At 36.8% G+C, this 25,918-nt stretch overlaps 1 protein-coding gene across 1 annotated transcript; it reads right to left on the bottom strand.

Moving 5' to 3' along the window:
• Positions 1–285: 285 nt before the first annotated feature.
• On the bottom strand, positions 286–24,177 carry LOC102402727 (olfactory receptor 4F15-like). The gene is made up of 4 exons (XM_044925254.1): positions 24,075–24,177; positions 15,124–15,268; positions 14,871–15,021; positions 286–2,340 (listed from the first exon to the last, which is right to left on the bottom strand). Exons 3-4 carry the CDS (start codon positions 14,875–14,877, stop codon positions 1,373–1,375), a joined length of 975 nt encoding a protein of 324 aa, XP_044781189.1. The 5' UTR covers positions 14,878–15,021; positions 15,124–15,268; positions 24,075–24,177; the 3' UTR covers positions 286–1,372.
• Between the last annotated feature and the right edge of the window lie 1,741 nt (positions 24,178–25,918).

Raw genomic sequence — 25,918 nt, 5'->3', positions numbered from 1 at the left:
ACCTGGACTGGCAACTCGTTTCATACATGATATTTTACATGTTTCAATGCCATTCTCCCAAATCTTCCCACCCTCTCCCTCTCTCTCAGAGTCCATAAGACTGTTCTATACATCAGTGTCTCTTTTGCTGTCTCGTACACAGGGTTATTGTTACCATCTTTCTAAATTCCATATATATGCGTTAGTATACTGTATTGGTATAGTATGTTTCTAATAAGTGACATAAATAAAAGCCATGTGTGAGTGATAACATTATCATCCAGTTATAAAATACCCAGGACCCTGTTGAAGAAACTTCTTTTTGAGCTGCAGGAAAAGAACTTCAAAACAGCAAATAATCATGTGAAATTGATACCAATGAAAAGAGTAATGAGCTTACAGTGTCAGTTCCGCTATCACTGGGGTCAGAGATAGAAAGCCAGTGAATACTCTGTTAGTTAGAATACAAACTAAAATGTTGGCCTGGATTTTTTTTCCAATTTTTTAATCTAAAGTGAGAAGAAAGGAATTAACTGTGTCAGGTGATAGATGTATTAATTATCTTGATATTGGCAATCACTCCACAATGTATATGTATATCAAATCATCACATTGTACACTTTAAACATATACAATTATATTTGTCAATTTTCCCCCAGTAAATTGGGGCAGGGATGGAGAGCTGAGATCTGATTGTTATCCTAGATTTCTCACTTCACATATCTCTGCCTGAGTATTACCATTGATAAAATAAAGGGGTTAGAACACATGATCTTTCAAAGTTCAGTTATAATATTCAACAAGCCTATTATAAAGTCAACAGTTATCTAGGTTATCTATTGGAAAAAACAGTTATCTATAGGAAAAACAGTTATCTATAGGAAAAAAACCAATCGCATATTACGGCAGTTTGGTAGGTAGTTTGAGAAATGAACATTAACCAATTCCAAACAGGGAAAGAATAACAGCGAAAAGGAATAATATTCTAATTTCCAACACTGAATTATTGAACACCTTCTCTGTTTGGCACCTTTTGAGAGATAAGACAATTGGATATGGTGGATTAAGATGATAATCAGCTTTCATTTGAAGTATTTAACATAGTAATTATACAAAGGATGAGCTAAGAATTTCTTAATTATTAAAAAGACAAGATGAAATACTCACCACCCAGAGTTATCATGAATAGTAAATAAAATAATTCATATAAAACATCCAGCAAAAGCTGGAAACATAGAAAACTACAATGTAAGCTCTCTTTATCCTTATTAAGTGTATGGCAACATGAATATCCCTCAATGTAACCTAGTACATAAAATTAATAGAGGCCTGACATGACATTTTTTCTGTTGTCATTAAGGGTAGAGCTAAATATCTTTTATCTTTAGAGTATTTAGGACTTGCTGTAACTCACAAGCTGATGGCAGAGTTTCTTCATTGCTGCTTTCATCTCCTTGTTCCTGAATGTGTAGATGACTGGATTCAGAAAAGGAGTGAGCACTGCATCAAAGATAGCAAGGAACTTGTCCAAGTGTGATGAAGGGAAGGGCCAGGTGTAGAAGAAGATTAATGGCCCAAAGAATAAGACCACCACAGTGACGTGAGCTGACAAGGTGGAGAGGGCCTTGGACACACTACCTGAGGAGTGTTTCCAAACAGTGACCAGAATGAAGATGTAGGAAATAATCAATATGAAGAAGGAACCCACGGAGATGAGTCCACTGTTGGCAGTGACCATGAACTCTAGTCTATAGGTCTCTGTGCAAGCAAGTTTAATGAGTTGGGGGAGATCACAATAAAAGCTGTCCAATACATTAGGACCACAGAAGGGCAAGTCTACAACAAAAGCCAACTGGGCCACTGAGTGAATGAGGCCAAGGACCCAGGCAGCAGCCAAAATCAAAATGCACATTCGTGGGTTCATGATGGTCAGATAGTGGAGAGGCTTGCATATGGCTACATATCTGTCAAAGGCCATGGCAATGAGCAGCACCATTTCTGTGCCCCCAATGGCATGAATAAAGAAGATCTGAGTTAGACAACCCCCAAAAGAGATGGCTTTGTGTTTTCTGAAAAGGTCATAAATCATTTTAGGAGCAGCAATAGAGCAAACCCCCACATCGAGAAAGGAGAGGTTGGCTAGCAGGAAATACATGGGGGAGTGCAAGCTAGCGTCAGCACTCACAGAGAACACAATGAGGAGGTTTCCCATCAGGCTTGCCATGTAGAACACAGAGAAAAAAAGGAAAAGAAGAAGCTGGATCTCCCAGGAACTGGAGAGCCCCAGGAACACAAACTCAGACACCATGGAGTGGTTGGCTGCACCCATTTCCTCTGCAAACAGAGATGACTCAATTTTACCTAAAAAAGAGAATAAAAATGAAATCAACCTTGTGAAGAGTTACTGACCACATAAAAATACTGCCATAATTCACACAGCCAAAACACATATAATATAACCTTATGACTGAACTGAAATGAACTGAATATTGTAAAGCAATTATCCTTCAATTAAAAATAGTTTTTTTAAAAAATGCCATTTCAGAAGATATGCAGTAACTATTTGCCAAAAAGCACTGCTTCTGACTCCCCAGTCTCTCTAGAATTCTCTAAGTTTTGATAAAAGAAATAAATATTCTGCTGAATCAAAAGGGTTGTGCGAAGCAGATAGGAGTGCCCTGGAATACCATGAGGGAGGAAAGTGGAAATAGAAATGAACTTATTGATTTTTCTCACTGTTTGTTACTCCCATGCATGGATTTCCCCAAACTTCAGACAATTCTGATGACCTTCATTTTCTTTACCCTCTGACTACCTCCAAAAGTGCTGCACTCAGTATGCCAGCAAATTTGGAAAACTCAGCAGTGGCCACAGGACTAAAGGTCAGTTTTCATTCCAGTCTCAAAGAAAGGCAATGCCAAAGAATGCTCAAACTACTGCACAATTGCACTCATCTCACACACTAGTAAAGTAATGCTCAAAATTCTCCAAGTCAGACTTCAGCAATATGTGAACTGTGAACTTCCAGATGTTCAAGCTGGTTTTAGAAAAGGCAGAGGAACCAGAGATAAAATTGCCAACATTCGCTGGATCATGGAAAAAGGAAGAGAGTTCCAGAAAAACATCTATTTCTGATTTATTGACTATGCCAAAGCCTTTGACTGTGTGGATCACAATAAACTGTGGAAAATTCTGAAAGAGATGGAAATACCAGACTACCTTACCTGCCTCTTGAGAAATCAGTATGCAGGTCAGAAAGCAACAGTTAGAACTGGACATGGAACAACAGACTGGTTCCAAATAGGAAAAGGAGTACATCGAGGCTGTATATTGTCACCTTGCTTATTTAACTTATATGCAGAGTACATCATGAGAAACTCTGGACTGGAAGAAGCATAAGCTGGAATCAAGATTGCCGGGAGAAATATCAATAACCTCAGATACGCAGATGACACCACCCTTATGGCAGAAAGTGAAGAGGGACTAAAAAGCCTCTTGATAAAAGTGAAAGAAGAGAGTGAAAAAGTTGGCTTAAAGCTCAACATTCAGAAAAGTAAGATGATGGCATCTGGTCCCATCACTTCATGGGAAATAGATGGGGAAACAGTGGAAACAGTGTCAGACTTTATTTTTCTAGGCTCCAAAGTCACTGCAGATGGTGAGTGCAGCCATGAAATTAAAAGATGCTTACTCCTTGGAAGGAAAGTTATGACCAACCTAGATAGCATATTGAAAAGCAGAGGTCCATCTAGTCAAGGCTATGGTTTTTCCAGTGGTAATGTATGGATGTGCGAGTTGGACTGTGAAGAAGGCTGAGCGCCGAAGAATTGATGCTTTTGAACTGTGGTGTTGGAGAAGACTCTTGAGAGTCCCTTGGACTGCAAGGAGATCCAACCAGTCCATTCTGAAGGAGATCAGCCCTGGGATTTCTTTGGAAGGAATGATGCTAAAGCTGAAACTCCAGTACTTTGGCCACCTGATGGGAAGATTGACTCATTGGAAAAGACTCTGATGCTGGGAGTGATCGGGGGCAGGAGGAGAAGGGGACGACAGGATGAGATGGCTGGATGTCATCACTGACTCAATGGACGTGAATTTGAGTGAACTCCGGGAGTTGGTGATGGACAGGGAGGCCTGGCGTGCTGCGATTCATGGGGTCGCAAAGAGTCAGACACGACTGAGCAACTGAACTGGACTGACTGACCTCCGATATGAAATGCTATCAGTTTCATTGATACTCTCTTATGTTTCAAGCTAAACATATTGTGGTTTTATCAAATCATAGTCATCTTTTCCCCATAAAGAGAGAAGATAATGTAGAAACCTTAAAAATGTATCCAGCTTCCGTAGCTCAGCTCAAGGAAAGCTTGAGCTGTGAGAGCATATGACAGAGTTAGGACAAGCCAGAAAAGAAATCTGTGCTGCAGACTCTAAACATGGATGAGCCAATGCAATGTAGCAAACAAAATTCTGTTAAATTAGGAAATCATTGTCCATGCCACGTTCACTTTTCATGGTTCATGGAATGTTGGAAAGATTGAAAAGAACACTGCACTTGTAATTGGGAAAGTTGTGATCAAGCACAAGCCCTAAGTTCATGGGAAGTTAGAATAAGTTCTTTCTCTCATCCCTTCCACACTCAACTCACTTCTTGAACTCAGTTTCATCATCTGGAAAATAAAGGGGACTGAGTAGGTGATGCTAAGTAGTCCTTTCAAGTCTTATATTTCTATGACTTTATAACACAATGCCAGCCCAGTAGGTAATGAACCTCACTGTAATGATGGTATTCCCTGCAGTGGAGTGCTACCATATTCACTACCTTTTCCCTCATCTGCAGTTGATTATAAGTCCCGTATCCCATAAAAACCCTATCCCTGTATTAGTCTCCCTCTTCTCTAATTGTTTTTGTTCCACTTACATTGATTAGCACATTATTGTAAATTTTCTATGTCATTCATTTTTCCCTTTATCATAACACTCTGTAATCAATCAGCAAACATTTTCTAGATATCTACTAAGCCCAATGCATTGTTCCAGGACTCTATGGACTTCCTGAAGTATTAAAATATTCACTGCCATTAAGCCATTTACATTTTAGCACATACTAAAATATAAACAATAAAAAATTCTTACATAGAGAATGTCAAATAAGTAGTATGAGCATAGAATTTGTGAAGCAGAAAAGATACACATGAGCCAGAGTGAACAGGGCTGTCTTCAGAAAGAAATCAAGACCTATGATGCAGTTTAAGATATGGATATAAGTTATTTGGATATACAGCTTCATATCTGACTCTGAAAGAGTTGTTGAAACATAATGAGGGAAGAGCTCCCAGTCTGAAGCAGTGTTTGATAAGCTATCAATGAAAACAATGAGAACAAGCCAAAGTAAAACAAAAACAGTGACCACCATGGGCAAGACACTACGATAACACCTTTACCGACACTATCTTGTTTGATACTTACAAAAACCATAAAAATTATCAGCTCCTTTTCACAGTGGAGGAAATCGAGACCATGAGAGGGAAAGCCATAGATTAGAACAGTAAGTGGTAGAACTGATATTGATTCCCCGATCTGCCTCTTAACCAGTATATAGAGAAGACTTTTCTCATGACTTTCTGATTATTTAACATAACACAGCCATGATTCTTCCTGGCTATTGAAGTAAGGGCAAATCTGTGTAATACCTGCATCTCAGAGCTCCTAGTTGGGTTCCCAGACTGCCGTTGCTTTAACCACTTGAAGGCCTTTAGCTTCCCATAGAAGAGGCTCTGCTCCTAGTGCTGTATCATTGACAGAGGAAGCAAAAGTGCTCGGTCTCCACATCAAGGAATAAAATAAAGCCCAACACTACACTAATTCAAATTCTGTTCCCACTTACAAAACTGTCTCCTGCCTTTTGTAATTCTTTTTCTTGGATCTCAATCTTAGAGAACAATGGATAAATAGGGGGGGAAATTAATAATAAAATCAGTTTCTGACTGTATGTGCTCTTTCTCATTTGTGTTAATTCTTACTCATTAAGCTCAGCTGAAGCTGCTTCTATTGTACAAGGTAACAATTAACTGATTTCTTTACAAAATGACCCTGTCACCAGAAACATCTATTGAGTCTTGGTCTTTAGGGACTTCAACATTGTACACCAATATCCTCAAGTTATTTCTGAATTTGTCACTAACTTACTCATATAAAGACCTGACGTGTGACTGTTACCAAAGAGTTAACCATATTCAACTTTTATTGGTTAAAACTAGCATTGCTTCATATGCAAATAGCTGTAAAAATGCTGTTCTTGGGAAAGATCTGACTAATTGGCACACAGGAGAGTACTGACCAAATGATACTGCAGAGACTTAGGATTGCCAATATGATTTCATTTATCCAAGGGAATTGTCACCCAGAATGCTGCCACACCAACAGAGGAAGTCATGGATTAGCCACAAACAGGAAGAAAAAGAGATCAGAAAACATTTTAAACACCACTTTGTTTACTTAGTTTGAAATATGTATTTCCTGAGTAAGGTTAAAGAATCTCCAAGAAACACATAAATATACTTTTGTTATATTCATATCAAACCAACTTCACCCAAGAAACTTACCAGAAAATAGGGAACTTCATAGAAATCCCTAGTGTGTGTGTTTGTGTGAATTATCTATAAGGCTATTATTCTGTTTTACATTCAAAAACTGGCATATTTATAATCTACATGGAACACTGTTTAACTATTAATTCAATTATATGGCCTATAATTTCACATCAAAAAGAATACTTTTAACTCAGAAATAACTACTATGTTGGACTTCATTGTAGATTGTGAATCAGAAAACTTAAATTCTATTCATGTTTGGTCAGTAACTCACTCTGTAACTTCAGATGTTTCACTTCATATCTCTATAGTAATATTTCCTCATCTGTAAAATGAGATTATAGAAAATAATTTCTACAGTATCTTCCAGTTCCTAAGCTTCCTATGTTATGAACAATTATATATTCTCATTGATTCATGGGGAGAGGAAAGGAATAAAATGTAAGACCAATTATTGAATATATGGCTTAGCAAACATAGAAAACTCAGCAGATAAATGAAATTCAATCTTGACAATTTTTTTTACTAATTATCACAGTAGTAAATATAAATTGTAAGTAATAGTATATCTGTTTAGTGTGAAGAGTAGAGCGGAAAGAAAACCTTTTTGCAATATGTACAGCCCTATAGTGGCCTGACCAACTCTGATGGCTCACAGAAGTAAAGGGGGAAAAAGTTTACAAAGAAAGAAATTAGCTGATAAAAAAAAAATTCTGCTAAGCTAGAACACAACTTCATTCATTCATTGACATGAAGTTGCTACAAAGAGTTGGTGCAGGAAAAGATATACCACATTTTTTAAAGAGCCAGCAGCTATAAGAATAGATTTTTAAAGTACTCATCACAAAAGAAAGAAAGAGAGGAAACAGAGAAAGAAAAATAAAGGAAGTGGATAAGAAAGGAAGAAGGGAGAGAAAAACAAAGGAAGAGAGGAGGGAGGGAGGAGAAGGGAGGGAAGCAGAGGGGAGAAGAGGAAAGGAGAGAGGAGGGGAGGAGACAGAAACACTATATGCCCGTGGAGGCTAGGAACATGAGGGAAAGAGCTTGGAGAGAGGGTCAGTCTGTAGGGGCCAGGGCAATATTCCTTTGTGTATGGAGCATCATTCTGTCTTCTCTTTACCTATCTCCACCCCAGGCTCAGAGACAGAACTTTCAACCACAAACAATGATGGACCCAAAATGAAGAGTAAACCCCAAGCTAGGGAAACAAGAAAAATGACTCATTTGGAACTCTCATACTAAATTTTTATCCCAAAGAAATGCCTAAGAAAGAGAAAAGAGAAAGGAGGGATTAGGAGAGAGAGAGGGGGTAAAAGGATACATAAAATAAGATACTGGAGCAAAATATAATTTTGTAATAGGAAAGAGTGTAAGATTACCACAAGCAACTATGCTTTCTAAACTGTAAAATGCTAAATAAATGTGAAGAAATTTGAAAAAGAAAAAAGTTTTGATTTAAATTCAGAACCTTAAAGATAAAAACAGCAAACACAAAATCTACACGATTAGAAAGAACACAATAAACATGGAAACAAATGGCAGGAAAAAGAGTACAGAAAAAATATTTCCACAGAGCAGATGAAAATTGGGACCAAATATTTCACCATGAATTTTTTTTAATTTACAGGATTTATCTTTACACACACTCACACAAAGGACACAGAGATTTAAAAGTTCAAAATGATATGACATAGTTGTTGCATCTATGTTCATCAGTGATCAGATCAGATTAGATCAGTCGCTCAGTCGTATCCGACTCTTTGTGACCCCATGAATCGCAGCACGCCAGGCCTCCCTGTCCATCACCAACTCCCGGAGTTCACTGAGACTCACATCCATCGAGTCAGTGATGCCATCCAGCCATCTCATCCTCTGTCATCCCCTTCTCCTCCTGCCCCCAATCCCTCCCAGCAGCAGAGTCTTTTCCAATGAGTCAACTCTTCGCATGAGGTGGCCAAAGTACTAGAGTTTCAGCTTTAGCATCATTCCTTCCAAAGAAATCCCAGGGCTGATCTCCTTCAGTATGGACTGGGTGGATCTCCTTGCAGTCCAAGGGACTCTCAAGAGTCTTCTCCAACACCACAGTTCAAAAGCATCAATTCTTCGGCGCTCAGCCTTCTTCACAGTCCAACTCTCACATCCATACATGACCACAGGAAAAACAATAGCCTTGACTAGATGGACCTTTGTTGGCAAGGTAATGTCTCTGCTTTTGAATATGCTATCTAGGTTGGTCATAACTTTCCTTCCAAGGAGTAAGCATCTTTTAATTTCATGGCTGCAGTCACCATCTGCAGTGATTTTGGAGCCCAGAAAATTAGTCAGCCACTGTTTCCCCATCTATTTCCCATGAAGTGATGGGACCGGATGCCATGATCTTCGTTTTCTGAATGTTGAGCTTTAAGCCAACTTTTTCACTCTCTTCTTTCACTTTCATCAAGAGGCTTTTTAGTTCCTCTTCACTTTCTGCCATAAGGGTGGTGTCATCTGCATATCTGAGGTTATTGATATTCCTCCTGGCAATCTTGATTCCAGCTTGTGTTTCTTCCAGTCCAGCATTTCTCATGATGTACTCTGCATATAAGTTAAATAAACAGGGTAACAATATACAGCCTCGATGTACTCCTTTTCCTATTTGGAACCAGTCTGTTGTTCCATGTCCAGTTCTAACTGTTGCTTCCTGACCTGCATACAAATTTCTCAAGAGGCAGATCAGGTGGCCTGTGGCCAGTAATTTTCTTTCTTTGTGTTACCTTTGTCTGGCTTTGGTATCAGGGTAATGGTGGCCTCATAACATGAGCTTAGGAGTGTCCCTTCCTCAGCAATGTTTTGGAAGACTTTCAGAAGCAGACGTGTTAACTCTTCTCTAAATTTTTGATAGAATTTGCCTGTGAAGCAGTCTGGTCCTGGACTTTTGATTGTTGGAAGATTTTTAACCACAGTTTCAATTTCCATACTTGTGATTGGTCTGTTCATCTTTTCTATTTCTTCCTGGTTGATCCACAAATCAATCAGAGTGATACACCACAACAACACATTGAAAATATAAATGCATGATTATCTCAAGAGAAGCAGAAAAAGCTTTTGACAATATTCAACATCCATTTATGATTTAAAAACACTCTCCAGAAAGTAGGCATAGAGGGGACCACTTCAACATAATAAAGGCCACATATAACAAACCCACAGCAAACATCATTCTCAATGGTGAAAAACTGAAACCATTTCTTCTAAGACAAGAAACAAGAAAAAGATGTCACTCTTGCCATTATTATTCAACTTAGTTTTGAAAGTCCTAGCCCAGCAATCACAGAAGAAAAGGAAATAAAAGGAATCCAAACTGGAAAAGAAGTAAAACTGTCACGGTTTGCAAATGACATGATACTATACATAGAAAATCCTGAAGATACTACCAGAAAACTGCTAAAACTCATCAATGAATTTGGTAAAGTTATAGGACACAAAATTAATACACAGAAATCCTTTCCATTCCTATGCACTGAAAACAAAAGATCAGAAAAAGAAATCAAGGAAATATCAAAAAGAATAAAATACTTGGGAATAAGCCCACCCAAGGAGGCAAAAACCTACACTCAGAAAACTGTAAGATACCGATAAAAGAAATCAAAGATGGCACAAACAGAGGGAGAAATATACCATGTTCTTGGATTGGAAGAATCAATATTGTGAAAATGACTATACTATCCAAAGCAATGTACAGATTCGATACAATCTCTATCAAATTACTAATGATATTGTTCACAGAATTAGAACAAAAAATTGTACAATTTGTATGGAAACACAAAAAACCATTTAGGGCTGAAGCAATTTTGAGAAAGAAAAATAGAGCTGAAGGAATCAGGTTCCCTGACTTCAGATTATATTATAAAGTTATAGTCATCAAAACATTATAGTACTGGCATAGAAACAGAAATATAGATCAGTGGGATAGAACAGAAAACCTAGAGATAAACCCATGCACATATGGTCTTCTAATCTATGACAACAAAAACGAGAATACAGAATGGAGAAAAAACAGTCTCTTCAATAAGTGGTGCTGGGAAAACTGGACAGCTACATGTAAATAAATGAAATTATAACACTCTACACAAAAATAAACTAAAAATGGATTAAAGACCTAAGTATAAGGACAAATAGTATAAAACTCTTAGAGGAAAACATAGGCAGAACACTCTTTGACATAAACCACAGCAAAATGTTTTTTGATCCATCTCCTTGAGTAATGAAAATAAAAGCAAAAATAAACAAACAGGACCTAATTAAACTAAAAAGCTTTTATACAGCAAAGGAAACAAAGACAACCAATCAAAAGAAGACAACCTTCAGAATGGGAGAAAATATTTGCAAAAGAAGCAGCAAAGGATTAACCTCTGAAATACACAAACAACTCATGCAGCTCAGTATCAAAAAGCAAACAACCCAATCAAATAATGGGCAGAAGATCTAAATAGACTTTTCTCCAAGGAAGACATGCAGGTGGCTAAAAAGCATATGAAAATATACTCTATGTCAGTGATTATTAGAAAATTGCAAATCAAAACTACCATGAGGTATCATCTCAGACCAGTCAGAGTGGCTCACATCAAAATATCTACAAACAATAAATGCTAGAGAGGGTGTGGAGAAAAGGGAAAGCTTCTACACTATTGGTGGGAATGTAAATTGCTATAGCCACAAGAAGAGTCTGTAGGTTCCTTAAAAAACTAAAAATGGAACTACTGGATGATCCAGCAATTCCACTCCTGAGTACATACCCAGAAAAAATGAAAACTCTTAATTTAAAAAGATACATGCATCCCATGAAGTGATGGAGAAGGAAATGGCAACCCACTCCAGTGTTCTTGCCTGGAGAGTCCCAGGGACGGCGGAGCCTGGTGGGCTGCCATCTATGGGGTCGCACAGAGTCAGACACGACTGAAGCGACTTAGCAGCAACAGCATGAAGTGAAGTGAAGTAAAGTGAAAGTCTTTCAGACGTGTCCGGCTCTGCAACCCCATGGACTGTATAGTCCATGGAATTCTCCAGGCCAGAATACTGGAGTGGGTAGCCTTTCCCTTCTCCAGGAGATCTTCCCAACCCAGGGATCGAATCCAGGTCTCCCACATTGCAGGCAGATTCTTTACCAGCTGAACTACAAGGGAAGCAAAATTGTTAACTAAAGTATAGATTTTATTTAAATTTAACAAAATGTTATGCTAGTGTTCAATATTTGTTTTCATACTTTATTCAAGACTCCACATTGTACTTAATTGCATTGTGCAGCTTCAGGTGCTTGCAACAAATTCTGGTAAATTCTCTTTTCATTTTTATTCTATTACAAATATTTTCTGATTTTCCTTGTTATGGCTTTCTTAAATACATGCATCATTTAAAGAGGACATTTAATTTCCAAATACATGAGATTTGTTAAAGCATCTTTGATAATAATTTCTCATTTAAATGCTTTCCTCTCTGAAAACACTGTGTTTTTTCAGTCTTCTAACTTTACTGAGGCTTTCAATGGCTAAGTCACATTGCACTTGAAAATATATGGGTTATTTACAAATATCTTTTGATATTTCTCACATAATTCCACAGTGATAAGAGAACAGACTTTGTATGATTTCAATACCTTTAGACTATGAAATTTTTGCACCTTGTTTTATGTCCCTGTATATGTTTCAGAGTCTCCTAGTTTATAGTCTATGGGAACTTAAATAGAATTTGTATCCTACTGTTGTGTGAAAATTGTATAAATCTTAATTCTGTTGAATTGGTTCATGATGCTATTCAGGTCTACTATATCCTTCTACTTCTCTCTATATTCATTCTATTAATTTTTGAGAGTTTGTTATTGGAACTCCAACTAAAATTTTAATCAATCTACTTAAAAAATAATTATATATGAAACTGTTTTTTTTTAAAAAGATACTTGTATCCCAATGTTCATAGCACCTTGATTTACAAAAGGCAATCATGAAAGCAGCCCAAAGTGCCCAAGAACAGATGATTGACTTAGGAAAATGTGATATATTTATATGCTGTGGAATATTACTCAGCCATAAAAAAGAATGAAATCTTGCCATTTGGGCAACATGGATAGACTCAGAGAATATATGCTTTTGAAATGTCAGAGAAAGATAAATACCACATGATATCACTTACATGTGATATAAAAATAATACAAATGAATCTGTAAACAGAAACAGACTCATAGATGTAGAAAACAAATTTATGGTTACCAAGGGGGAGGGGAAGACCAAATTAAGATTATGGGATTATGAGATACAAAAACTACTATACACAAAAGAGATAAGCAATAAGGATTTACTGTATAGCACAGGGAATTATACCCAATGTCTTATAATGATTTATAATGCAATATAACCTGAAAAAAATGACTATGCTATACACCTTAAACTAATACAACATCATAAATCGGCTACACTCCAATTAAATAAATAAATAATAAAAACTATAAAGAAAGCTGAGCGCCAAAGAATTGATGCTTTTGAACTGTGGTGTTGGAGAAGACTCTTGAGAATCCCTTGGAGTGCAAGGAGATCCAACCAGTCAAACCTAAAGGAAATCAGTCCTGAATATTCATTGGGAGGACTGATGCTGAAGCTGAAACTCCAATACTTTGGCCACCTGATGCAAAGAACTGACTCATTTGAAAAGAACCTGATGCTGGGAAAGATTGAAGGTGGGAGGAGAAGGGGACAACAGAGAATGAGATAGTTGGATGGCATCACAGACTTGATGGACATGAGTTTGAGTAAACTCCAGGAGTTGGTGATGGACAGGGAAGCCTGGTGTGCTGTGGTCCATGGGGTCACAAAAAGTTGAACATGACTGAGTGACTGAATTGAACTGAACTGATACTTTGTTTTATTTAGTTATTACCCTGGTTCTCATAATATATAAATCTTTTGCATTTTCATTCAGTATTATCTCTTTTATCTACAAAATATTCAACCCATTTAAAATCATTTAGTTTCACATAATTATCTTTGCCATATAAAAATAGTGACTAAGTTTAGGAAATAACAGGAAACAGGTATACACACTGAGGCATATAGGAATTTACAATACCTGGTCTCAAAACATTTGATTAATTAAAAATATTAATATCAAAAAAAATTAATATCTTCTGAGTTGTCACTCTTTGAGTTAGCCAAATATCACCTTCCAATCCTAACTAAATTTAAAAACCTTGTAATTAATTAAATCTTGAGTGTGGATGGCTAAATTCAGACAATAGAAGCCCAAAAATCTCGAAGCTACCTAGACAATAGTCTTTGTTTCATTTTTTTTCCTTCAGGTGTATAGATACTGAGAAACACAAAGGGCTTGAATATTGGTACATCTGTATATTAGAAGAGATACATCTTTGAGAATTTCTATCAGAGAGAAGAGTATCCAACATTTTGTTTTAACAGGAAACATGCCCAGTATGTGAGATTTCAGCCTTTACCAACATCTGTAAGTTTTTAATAACATTATATTCCAGTGCTGAATTCACTCCTGCCTAGTATTTTCAGTTTCCTTAGACCAAGGGTCCTTATGGAAAAAATGACCAGCTATGAACAGAATTCTTGAGGAGAAATTTCACAGTGAATATTGAAAATCATTAAGTACACTGAAAATATATATGAAAAGGGTAATTAAAGAGGTTAATTTCCAAGAATAGTCAAGATCAATCTAAATTTCTTGGATTGTGCATGAGAACTCTTCCTGAAACTTAAAACCTTACCAAACAGTCTCCTCATTGCCATCTTCATCTCCTTGTTTCTAAATGTATAGATAATAGGATTCATAAAAGGAGTAATTAGAACATCAAAGATGGCTAAAAATTTATCTATGGGTAAGGTCGGGAATGGCCACACATAGACAATAATGCAAGGGCCAAAGAAAAAAACTACCACAGTGATGTGAGCTGAGAGGGTAGAAAGGGCCTTGGATGAACCACCTGAAGAATGTTTGCGAACCGTGACCAGGATGAAGATGTAAGACACAAGCAGGGTAAAGAAGGTGCCCATGGAGATGAAACCACTGTTGGCAGTGACCAGAAACTCCAATCTATACGTGTCTGTACATGCAAGCTTGATGAACCGAGGAAAATCACAGTAAAAGCTATCCATTTCATTGGGGCCACAAAAGGGTAAGTTGACAACAAAAGCCAGCTGGGCCACAGAGTGGATGAGTCCAATGGTCCAAGCAACAGCCAGAAGAGAAGTGCACATTCTTAGGCTCATGATGGTCAGGTAGTGGAGCGGCTTACAGATAGCAACGTACCGGTCATAGGCCATGACTGTGAGCAGCACCATCTCTGCACCCCCAACAGTGTGAATAAAGAACATCTGGGTGATGCAGCCTCTCAAGGAGATGACTTTGTGTCTTCTGAAAAGGTCAGAAATCATCTTTGGGGTTGCAATGCTGGAAACACCTGTGTCAATGAAGGAGAGATTTGCCAACAAAAAGTACATGGGGGAATGTAAATGGTGGTCTGAGAGAATTGTGAGCACAATGAGAAGGTTTCCCAACATACTCGCTATATAAAATACTGTGAACAAGAGAAAAAGAAGAATCTGGATCTCCCAAGAACTGGTGAGTCCCTGCAGCAAAAATTCAGACACCACTGAGCGATTTCCTCCATCCATCAACTTCATGCACAAGGCTAACCCTGAGGTTAACTGAAGAGTATAAGAGGGAGACAGACATAGTTAGTAAGTTGGAAAGAAAGTCCTTGCAAAAATTTCAAAAACTAAAGATCATCTTGCCATTGTACAGAGTTACTTAAGAGTTTACACAGTACAAGTAGAACAAAGAGCCAGAATCAGAAATGTCCCCTGCATAAATCTTTGGTATCATTTAATCATGTACCTCAAATTTAGTTTGGGCTTTAGTGTCTAATCAAGAAGGGGATATGTAGACAAAGGCACCTAAGAATTTAAAAAGAAGTGAATCATGGGACTTCTCTGGTGGTCCAGTGGTTAAGACATTGTGCTTCTACTGCAGAGAGTATGGGTTCAATCATTAGTCAGGAAACGAAGATCCTGCAAGCTGCATGGTGCAGCCAAAATAATAATAATTTTTAGATAAAGAAAGTTGACTCAGAAAATCTAGATTTGTACTTTCAAGTTTCTCTACTGAAATATGCCACAGAATGAAAACATGTACAGAAAGGTACAGAAAATTGTCTGGAGAGGTGCTCTAATTTATTCTTTATAATGCTGCCTGATTCAGTGTGGATAGACCACAATTTATTTACTAATTTCCCTATTAATAAGCATTTACCCAGTTTGCAGTTTGGAGGCCCAACAAAGAATGCTGCAAATATCTTTGTTTGCATCCTTGATGTCTTTGCATCCTCTGTATCTTTATGTATCATCCTTTTGTACTGTTTTCCTTTCATGGTATGAGTTCTCAGGATGTGATTACTGACACAAAGTACTTATATTTTTAATTTGTGTACATTTGCCTGATTGCCTTCCCAAAAGGCTGTAATAAGACATATTTCCACTAAAATAAATGTTAACACTTTTTAAATTGTTGCCAGTATACTGGGTATAAAGTGATAGCTCTTTGTTACTCTAATTTTCATTCCCTGACAACCAATAAATTTGAACATGTTTTCTTGCAATTTAGATTTGGTCTTTTGTGAATTACTTTTCCATGTATTTTCCTATTTCTTATTGTGCTGTCTTTTTCTTGTCGTTTGTAAGAGCTCTTTTTATATTTGTAGATGTTAAGTTTTTTTCATTTATTATATTTTTAAATCAATTATCTATTATTTTGTTTATAATTTCTTTGGCTATTCCCAAGTTTTTAGTTGTTATATGATTAAATACAGCTGTTACTTAACTTATAGCTACTGAATTTAGTCTTGTTAAGATCTCCCTCACTCCTGGATCATACAACTACACCCTTAGATTTTCTTTCAACATTTCATTGTTTTTTGTTTTCCATTTAGTACTCTGCTCTATTACTTCTATATATGCTTTAAAATATAAGTCCACTTTTAATTTCTTCCAGGTATAATAGAATTGTAATGGCACTATGTGTAAAGTGGCCTATTCTTTCCCCAATGAATTTAATTACGGTTTTTGCATTTTGCTCAATTTTCAGATAATTTGGAATCTGTTTCTAAATTATTTGTTGTTTCCACTGATATATTTACCTACATCTGTAGAAATATCAGAGTATTTCAAAACCGTGGCTTTATCTTACGTCACTTGATAAAGCAAGTCCCTCCTTTGCTGTAATTATTTTTCATGCTTAGTTGGCTATTCTTTTTTTTAATTAACTAATTATTTTTGGCTGTGCTGGGTTTCCGTTGCTGCGCCCAAGCCTCCTCTAGATGCAGTGCTTGGGCTTCTCACTGTGGCGGCTTCTTTTGTTGTGGAACCAGCTCTAGGCACGCAGGCCCCGTAGTAGCAGCACACGGGCTTAAGAGTTTGGGATCTCGGGCTCAGTAGTGGTGGCGCAGGGGCTTAGTTGCCCTGTGACATATGGGGTCTTCCAGAGCCAGGGATCGAATTTGTGTCTCCTGCACTGGCAGGCAGATTCTTAACCACTGGACTTCCAGGGAAGTACAGTTATTCTTCAGTATATACATTATCTATATAAACTTTAAGATCATTTTATCCAACCCCTCAAAAAAATTCCATTGCACTTCTTGATTTTAACTGCCTTAAATTTATATATTAACTTGGAATGAAGGAGCATTGTTATTATGACGGTATCTTCCCATTTAAAAACATTATGCATCTACCCATCTGTTCAAACCTTGTTTCATGTCCTTTAATAAGATTTTGTCTTTTTCTTCATACATATTCTATACCTTCTTTGTAAGACTTATTCCCGTATTTTTTAACTTTTTTCTTGGCATTATGAACAGAATATTTTTTCTCATTTCCATTTCTAGCTTCCTCTTGCTAAATGAAGAAAATTTCATTCTATGTAGCTACCTTACCACATTCTGTGTAATAGTGTTTTACTGCAGTGTCTTGGATTTTCTTGTTTTACAGTAATATCTTCAGCAAATAGAGAACTTTTTCATATTTAATTTGTGTTGATTTGGTTAAGATAGTATATTCATTTTATCACTCTTATTAATATAGAAGCCCTATATACTTGTCTATTGTTTTCATGTGTATTGTCTCTTCCAGCAATACATTTCTGTACTCTTGTTTTAAAACAATATGCCAATTATTTTTAATTAGTTAATTTTCCACTACTAGGAAATTTATTTTCCTATTAATTTTTTAAATAAATTAATTTTAAAAAATTAATTTCTTTTCCTATTAGTATATTTTAATTTCTTCCACTTCTTCCCAACACCAAACAAGCTGAGACCTTTTAAATACTTTTCACACCCATCTTCTCATTCCTCTCCCCATTTAAATTATATCAGTTCCTTTTTATCCTCTGGAACTTCTATTTGTTTTACATATTATGCCTCCTAAATCCATCCTCCCTGTTTCATTTCCCATCATCATTTCCATTTCATTAACTTTATCTTATGCACTTTAAAATATCCACTCCTGGGCTTTCTTGGTGGCTCAGTGGTAAAGAATCAGCCTGCCAGTGCAGGAGACACAGGTTAGATACCTGATCCAGGAAGATTCCACTTTGCCAGGGGCAACTAAGCCTGTGAGCCACAACTACTGAGCCTGTGCTCTAGAGCCTGGAAGCCCACATGCCCTAGAGCTGTGTTCGGCAACGAGAGAAGGCACAGCAATGAGAAGTTCGTGCACCGCAACTGGAGAGTAGCTCCCAGTCGCTGACGAGTAGACGACAGTCCATGCGGCAAAGAAAACCCAGCACAGCCAAAAATAAATAAATATATAAACATTTTTTTTTTAAGATATCCATTCCTTTAAACTTCCAGCCTCAAATCTGGATTTCAAGAATAATCACCCTCTAAGTCCATCTGAATTGGTCAACTCCAAAGGGTCTTATTTATATTACTTATGAATCCTTTTACCTGATGTTATTATTTTTTATTGAAATTAACATCTGATTCTTCCAGAAGCTCTATACTCAACACAGCTTAACATCACATGTATTTAATATGGGCTTTATACACATAGATTATAATATTTGAATTGAACCTTCAGAAATCATCTATACCTTTCATTTCCAAGATTCAGTGTCTTCCAGTCAATCAGAGATGTAAATTTCACCTAATGCACAGGTAACGTCCTTGATAAGTGTTTTTGGAATAATAACTTGACAATAGAAAAGTGCTTAAAAATCTATGAAATAGATAAATAAGATGGTATTGAAATTTGAAATAAACTATAACTCTCAATAGCTATATTCTTATTTATTGCTTTGTGATTTATTGCTTTGAGAGTTTGACTTTTTAGGACTCCAAACTTAGAATTAATCTCATCTCAAACATTTTCTTCCACAATGAAAATTGATTTTAAAGATAAGTGAAATTTTCTGTAGAAAATAGCAATGAACTAGAATTTAAAAGATAATCCAACCCTGTTAATCTTTCCAAATATACAAATTTGAGTATTATGTAGTTTATTCAGTTATTCATTTTCCTTCTTATTTTTAATGTTCTGGAGAGAGAGATGTAAAATATTTGTTAAAAATGAAAAATCACACACAAGATTGCTGGGTTTAAACTTGACCACCTGCTGTACCACTTACACTGACCTTGGACAAATGATTTAATCTTATTATATCTACATTTATTCATCATTAAATTGGAATGAAAATAGTCTGGCCTCAAAAATTGCTATAGGAGAAGAATTTAGAACAGTATTTGATTCATACCAAGAACCCAATAATTGTTAGCCATATGATATTATTATAAATATCCTTAGTGGCACTAAACTCTCCTGGTAGGCCTATTTCTCAAAATCCTTCTTTTGTCTTTCTCTGGTTTTTCATCACTTATTTGCTATATAAATACATAACATTTTTTAAGATTTTGTTGTTTCTCTCTTCACCTAATGGGCTTTCATATATTCTAATTATACCTTCCCCAAAAGCCTGACCATTGTGTGAAAGACAATATATATGGAAAGGTTAAGGATTTCCCCAGCATGTAAATGCTAGTTGAATCCTAGGAGTTAGTCATTCTTCTCCTAATTCTATTCTAAACTTCATAGTCATATTTTCCATAGCCCACCAAACACTATCACCTACACGTTTATATATTAGTGAAATTTCACATGACTACACAGCCTTGTCTAACTCAATGAAACTAAGCCATGCCATGTGGGGCCACCCAAGATGGTCAGGTCATGGTGGAGAGTTCTGACAAAATGTGGTCCATTGGAGAAGGGAATCTCAAACCACTTCAGTATTCTTGCCTTGAGAACCCCATGAACAGTATGAAAAGGCAAAATGATAGGATACTGAGAGAGGAACTCCCCAGGTTGGTAGATGCCCAATATGCTACTGGAGATCAGTGGAGAAATAACTCCAGAAAGAATGAAGGGATGGAGCCAAAGCAAAAACAATACCCAGTTGTGGGTGTGACTGGTGATAGAAGCAAGGTCCAATGCTGTAAAGAGCAATATTGCATAGGAACATGGAATGTTAGGTCCATGAATCAAGGCAAATTGGAAGTAGTCAAACAGGAGATGGCAAGAGTGAACGTCGACATTCTAGGAATCAGCGAACTAAAATGGACTGGAATGGGTGAATTTAACTCCGATGACCTTTATATCTACTACTGTGGGCAGGATTCCCTTAGAAGAAATGGAGTAGCCATCATGGTCAACAAAAGAGTCTGAAATGCAGTAGTTGGATGCAATCTCAAAAACGACAGAATGATCTCTGGCTGGGAAGGATTGGGGGCAGGAGAAGAAGGGGACGACAGAGGATGAGATGGCTGGATGGCATCACCGACTTGATGGACATGAGTTTGGGTGAACTCCGAGAGTTGGTGGTGGACAGGGAGGCCTGGCGTGCTGCAATTCATGGGGTCGCAAAGAGTCAGACACGACTGAGTGACTGAACTGAACTGACAAAAAAAATAATAATTTTGTTAATTTTGTTAATAAATTAATAATTAATAATCATCTCTCTACTTCCCAATGCAGTTTTTCCTCCAGATCTATTACAATATTGCAGGCATCTCATCCACCCTGCTCTTCTCAAATCTTCATTGCCTTTCACTAATTATTACTGAAATTCTACAATACAGGACAGCCAGTGTCTGCACATCTAACTTGCATATGGCCATCAGCTTACTCTTCCTAAGCAGCACTTTGATGATATAACTACTACCACCAGAAAGTGTCCAGTGATTCTCATTGCCTGTAGAAATACAAACTCCTAACATAGACTGTGCTCCTATAATTTGGCTCCATGCCATCTTTCCAGGATGATCTCCTCTCTGCTCTTACTTTCAAGAAATATTTATTCCTCTTTAATATTCCTCATTATAAAGTAAAGTTAGTTGCTCAGTCATGTCTGAATCTTTGTGACCCCATGCACTGTAGCCCGCCAGGAGCCTCCATCCATGGAATTTTCCAGGCAAGAATACTGGAGTGGGTTGCAATTTCCTTCTCCAGGGGATCTTCCTGACCTAAGGATTGAACCCAGGTCTCCAGCATTGCAGGCAGACTCTTTACCATCTGAGCCACCAGGGAAGCCCATCAATTACCTTCTCCTTAACTCTTTGCAGTCTGACAGCTGTCCCCACCACCTTCTTTAAACTGGTCTCATGAAGATCACCAAATATCTCAGAATAGCTGAATCTTCTGATATCTATGCATCATCTTATCCTGTTCACCATTTCCTACTTTCTGAAAAATATTGTCACTAGTGAATTGTGCAAAGACTTTGTCATCTCTCTCCCTATTGATAATGTCTATTCTACAGGCTGGACCTGAAGGCTATAGCTTCTCAAATGAGAATTCTAACTAGAGTCATTAACATAGGGAAGGAATTAATCCTTACAGATTTAGGTTCCATTGTGTTGTGAACCTGAAACTAATATAAATCATATTTCAATTGTACTTCAGTTTTTTTAAGTTAAAAATATAGACAAAGTAGGAATATTTGGAGGAAGAACAAACAACTGAAGGTAATGAAGAAGGAGTAGTACAGACATTATTGGAGGTTTGAATTCTTACTCCATGAGGGGAGAAATAAACTAATTTTTTTGTCTAACTGGCCTATATTTGAAGAAAAGCATCAAAGGTTATTCCCATAAAATAAGCCAGAGACATTTCTGTTCATGGGACATACAAAAATATTCATAAATGAAAGGTAAGTGATCCAAAGGCTTAGATATTAGAGTCTCTGATGCTAGTATAACTTTATTCTGATCCGCTTCCAGGTATTAGTTTAGCAATGCCATCTTATCTAATTTCCCCATTCCCTATGCATTCTTATGTGGGCATACCTGAAAAAATTATAACTAGAGTTATTAACGTCAGGGAGGACTTGAATCATTGTAACCTAGAGGCCAAAGGGAAGATCAAGGCTACATACACAATGCATAACAGAACTGTAATTATATGCAAATGTGTAAATTCTAAAACCTGTTTGGGGCATCCTTTTGAGGGCTTCATGAATGGCTTTCTCAATCCTCTCCAAACCCTCAGACATAATTTACTTAGGATGATTAATATTGTTCACTTCTGCTGACTTCTCAGGAGAAATAGAAATTATTATGACTGACAAGCTAATGATCTATGTGAAAAATGCTAAAGGAGTCATCAACTAAATCTTTGGTCAGTGACTTGACTACATAATTTCTTTAACTTCTTCTTAATCTTATGACTCTCCTTAGTCATATGATATCCAGAATAAACACTTTTTATTACTAATGACATCTCCTTTCTTAACTCTTTTCAACAAGTTAATAGTTGTCTGGTCTTCTTAACTATCTACACATCATTTCTATTTCCTTAACATGCTAATGAATCTTGGTTTAAAATGTTAATAAGATTGTATCTAATCATAAATATAATACAATTATTTCCTGAAACTTGCATGACATTTCTATTTATTCTGACCTCATATTGACTTTAGAAAACATTAATATAGTGTATATTATATTTTATAGCTGTGCTATACACTCTAAAAATAAAATACAATTATAAGAATATCATTATTCCTCATGGTTAACCATATAAGTTATAAACTCTTCTGAATTAAGAATGTTCCTACTATCACATAATTTCAACTGGGATAATTTCTTTAAGTTGTAACCTACTATAAATGTTGTTTTTTAATCATGTTTCATTAATAATTTCCTACAGGAGGCAAATACCAAAATTTATGACATTAATTTCCTCTTTCTAAAAGTTTTCAACCTCTAAAAAAATCTTTCATATCCTTTGTTGCACAATAGCAGGATAGAGCATAGAAAGGAGGAATATGATCCATGTTTTGTAAGGACTGAAAGAGATTAAATTGCCTAATTTTGCACAGCTAAGTGTCCAATTCAAACCCAATTCTTGCCATTGTTTTAAAAATGCAAGTGGATTAAAAAGTACTTGAAGAAATGTCAAAATTTTCATAGTTGTTTTCTAGGAGGGGACTATGGGTGATAAATTTTCTATTTTGCACATGTTTTTCTCTTTAAAGAAAAATTACTAATTTAAAAAACAAAGTTGACTCCAGAGCCCAGGGTTTTTCACTCTACTATTCCATAAGTCACTGACAACCTAAAGACAAAGTAACTTTGAGGGTGTGAGGAAGTAGCTTTTACTTCCAAGGTACTTGACAGGCAAATGGGCTGCCTGCAAAGACTTGACAGGCAGAGGGTCTTTGGTGTCTGCCACCTCATCTCCAGCTCCTCTACCATCTCTTGTCATACTGCCTTCTGCTCCTGCTCATTATCTACTTCTCTCAGACAGTCCCTGGCTGTCCAAGACCTCCACTATGACAACCTCACCAAGATCTAGTCTCTCCCAAGTTCCTGGCCTCCAAAGCATCCCTTCCAGAGCTTTTTCAATTAAACCGTTCACATGTTGAGTCATTTCTACGTGAAAGGCTAGAGGAAATCAATGTAGTCACCTAGTTTTATATAAAACTCAACTCTACTCTCGTAAAATTTTTATTTCAGTTAGGCACATCCCTAATTGTGACATGCTTCCTGGGTATTCCAAGCCGCTACAATTCTACCACTTTTGGGGGGCAGGGGACTACACAGCATGTGGGATCTTAGCTCCTTGACCAGGGATCAAACCCAAGTCGCTTGCAGTGGAAGCACAAGTGACTGGACCATAAGAGAAATCCATAGGAGAAGGACCATAGGAGAAGTCCCACAACTCTCCCACTTGTAACTTGCCCTGCTTGCACAGCAGAAAGAGACATTAACTTGACACCCAACTTATGCTATATTGTCTATACCTAACCTTAGTTTCCTGTGGTGAGGTTTTCACATGAGATTTTTAGTTTAAGACATCAAGAACAACACAAATGAATTTTCTTTGAACTCTGGAAATTACTCATATCTGGTGATGAAAATGTTACTAATCCTATTTGCAAAGAACCAGAACTCTCTCTTACCTGAGTTAGACCAAAGAACCTATTTTCCTCAAATGGTAGATCAAGTCCCTCCAAATTGTATGAGATGATAGAAACTTCCATTATATATTAGCCATAATTTCTAAGAGAGAAAAGTAAGAGTTAATGTGATGGATTCTGGGTACCAAATAACAGAAATTGAGACTTTATAAAACACAGAAACTGAAAACATCACTTAGGAATTTATCTACCATGAAAAACTAAAAGGAAATACAGAATTGGGGAATAAAAAGGAATAAAACATAGAAAAGATGAAAAATCACGCTTTTCCTCCTCCCAAGAACACCCTCTTCTAGTCAAAATCCCACCCTTCATTCATCATCCAGTTTAGTGTCATCTCCCCCAAGCCCTTAGCAAAAGTCAAAGAGTTATTCATTTTGAAACTCCTTTCCATGCCTTGCCCCAAAGTCTTCCCCAAAACCCTAAACAAGAGTCATACTTTTATTCATCTTGATGCTCCTTTTCATGCATTGCCCAGAATACATATGTAACAAATACATCAAATAACAATAAAACCATAGATTAAGTTAAAAGAAGTAGGGGGGATTACAGAGAAATCACTGGAGAGAGACTCAAAGATAAGTCAGATTCATTTTGGACTTGCTAAATAGTAAAACAACTGCTTTACATATACTTTGCATGATAGTGCTTGAAATAGTAGCATTTTTCTAGATTCAGGAAAGGACAGTTTCACTCTGACTGAGATTGTAAACCTTTCTGAAACAAAGAGCTTAATATTGTTTTTCTCAAGTAAAAAAATAATTCTAATTAGCATGTGGTGGCCAAGTGTTGGTGGGAATCTTGGGAATAGCCAGCCCTTCATTGATTGGATTTTCCTGGGAATTATGCCTCAGAGTCCATCCTGATTTTCACCTGAGGAATAAAAAGAACAAAAGAACAGAGAAAAAAAGTAGATTCTTAGTACCCAATTTAATGATGGCTTAGATAGATGTGCAGAAATATTTTTGCTTTAAAAGAAGACAATACAATAAGTATAAAGAAACCCAACACTTTAGAATGCCTGAGATTCAGCAGGAAATGGAAAGAGTATTACTCTACTATCTAGATGTTTTATGGCAAAAACACTCTTCAATGAAAACTAGGAAGTAACTGCAAATGAGAAATCACAGAACATAACTTTACTTCATCAGTTTTGGCTCTCTACATGCCTTTCAGTCCCATGAGACTAAAAATCTAGGATCCTAGACTACAGACATTTTTCCATGAGAGTGTTGTCAAGTTCTAAACTGTTAATTACTAAAGTATAAGAGGAATTGTTATGCAGAAAGTTTTGAAAATAGATACACCCTTTCCAAATAGGTAGGCTTCCTTGACCACATCTTCTAAAAGAGGTTCTTATATAGTTTTATCTTATTATTCTATAATATTTTCCTTTGCTTCAATTCCCACCATCCTTCTTCAGGTAATATTGTGTATGCTAAATCTCTTCAGTCATGTCCGACTCTTTGCGACCCCATGGACTATAATCCTTTGTCCATAGGATTCTCCAGGCAGGAATACTGGAGTGGGTTGCCATGCCCTCCTCCAGGGGATCTTCCCAATCCAGGGATCAAATCCGCATCTCTTAAATCTACCTGCACTGGCAGGTGGGTTCTTTACCACTAGCACCACCTGGGAAGCCCTCAGGTACTATTGCTTCATATTAACTCTCAGAAAGAATTATAATTGATTACTGCCATACTTCCACCATACCCATCGCCTGATCAGTAAATGCTGGCAAGCAGCGGTATGCAATGCAAAACATATAGTCAATATTTAATAAATATTCATTTTAAAAATATGCTCGACTAGTTTTTTCTGATGTA

The sequence above is a fragment of the Bubalus bubalis genome, chromosome 11, assembly GCF_019923935.1.
Source record: "Bubalus bubalis isolate 160015118507 breed Murrah chromosome 11, NDDB_SH_1, whole genome shotgun sequence".
Taxonomy (NCBI): Eukaryota; Metazoa; Chordata; class Mammalia; order Artiodactyla; family Bovidae; genus Bubalus; species Bubalus bubalis.
The sequence above is the reverse complement of the archived record's forward strand: the minus strand, read 5'-3'. Positions and strand labels throughout refer to the sequence as shown.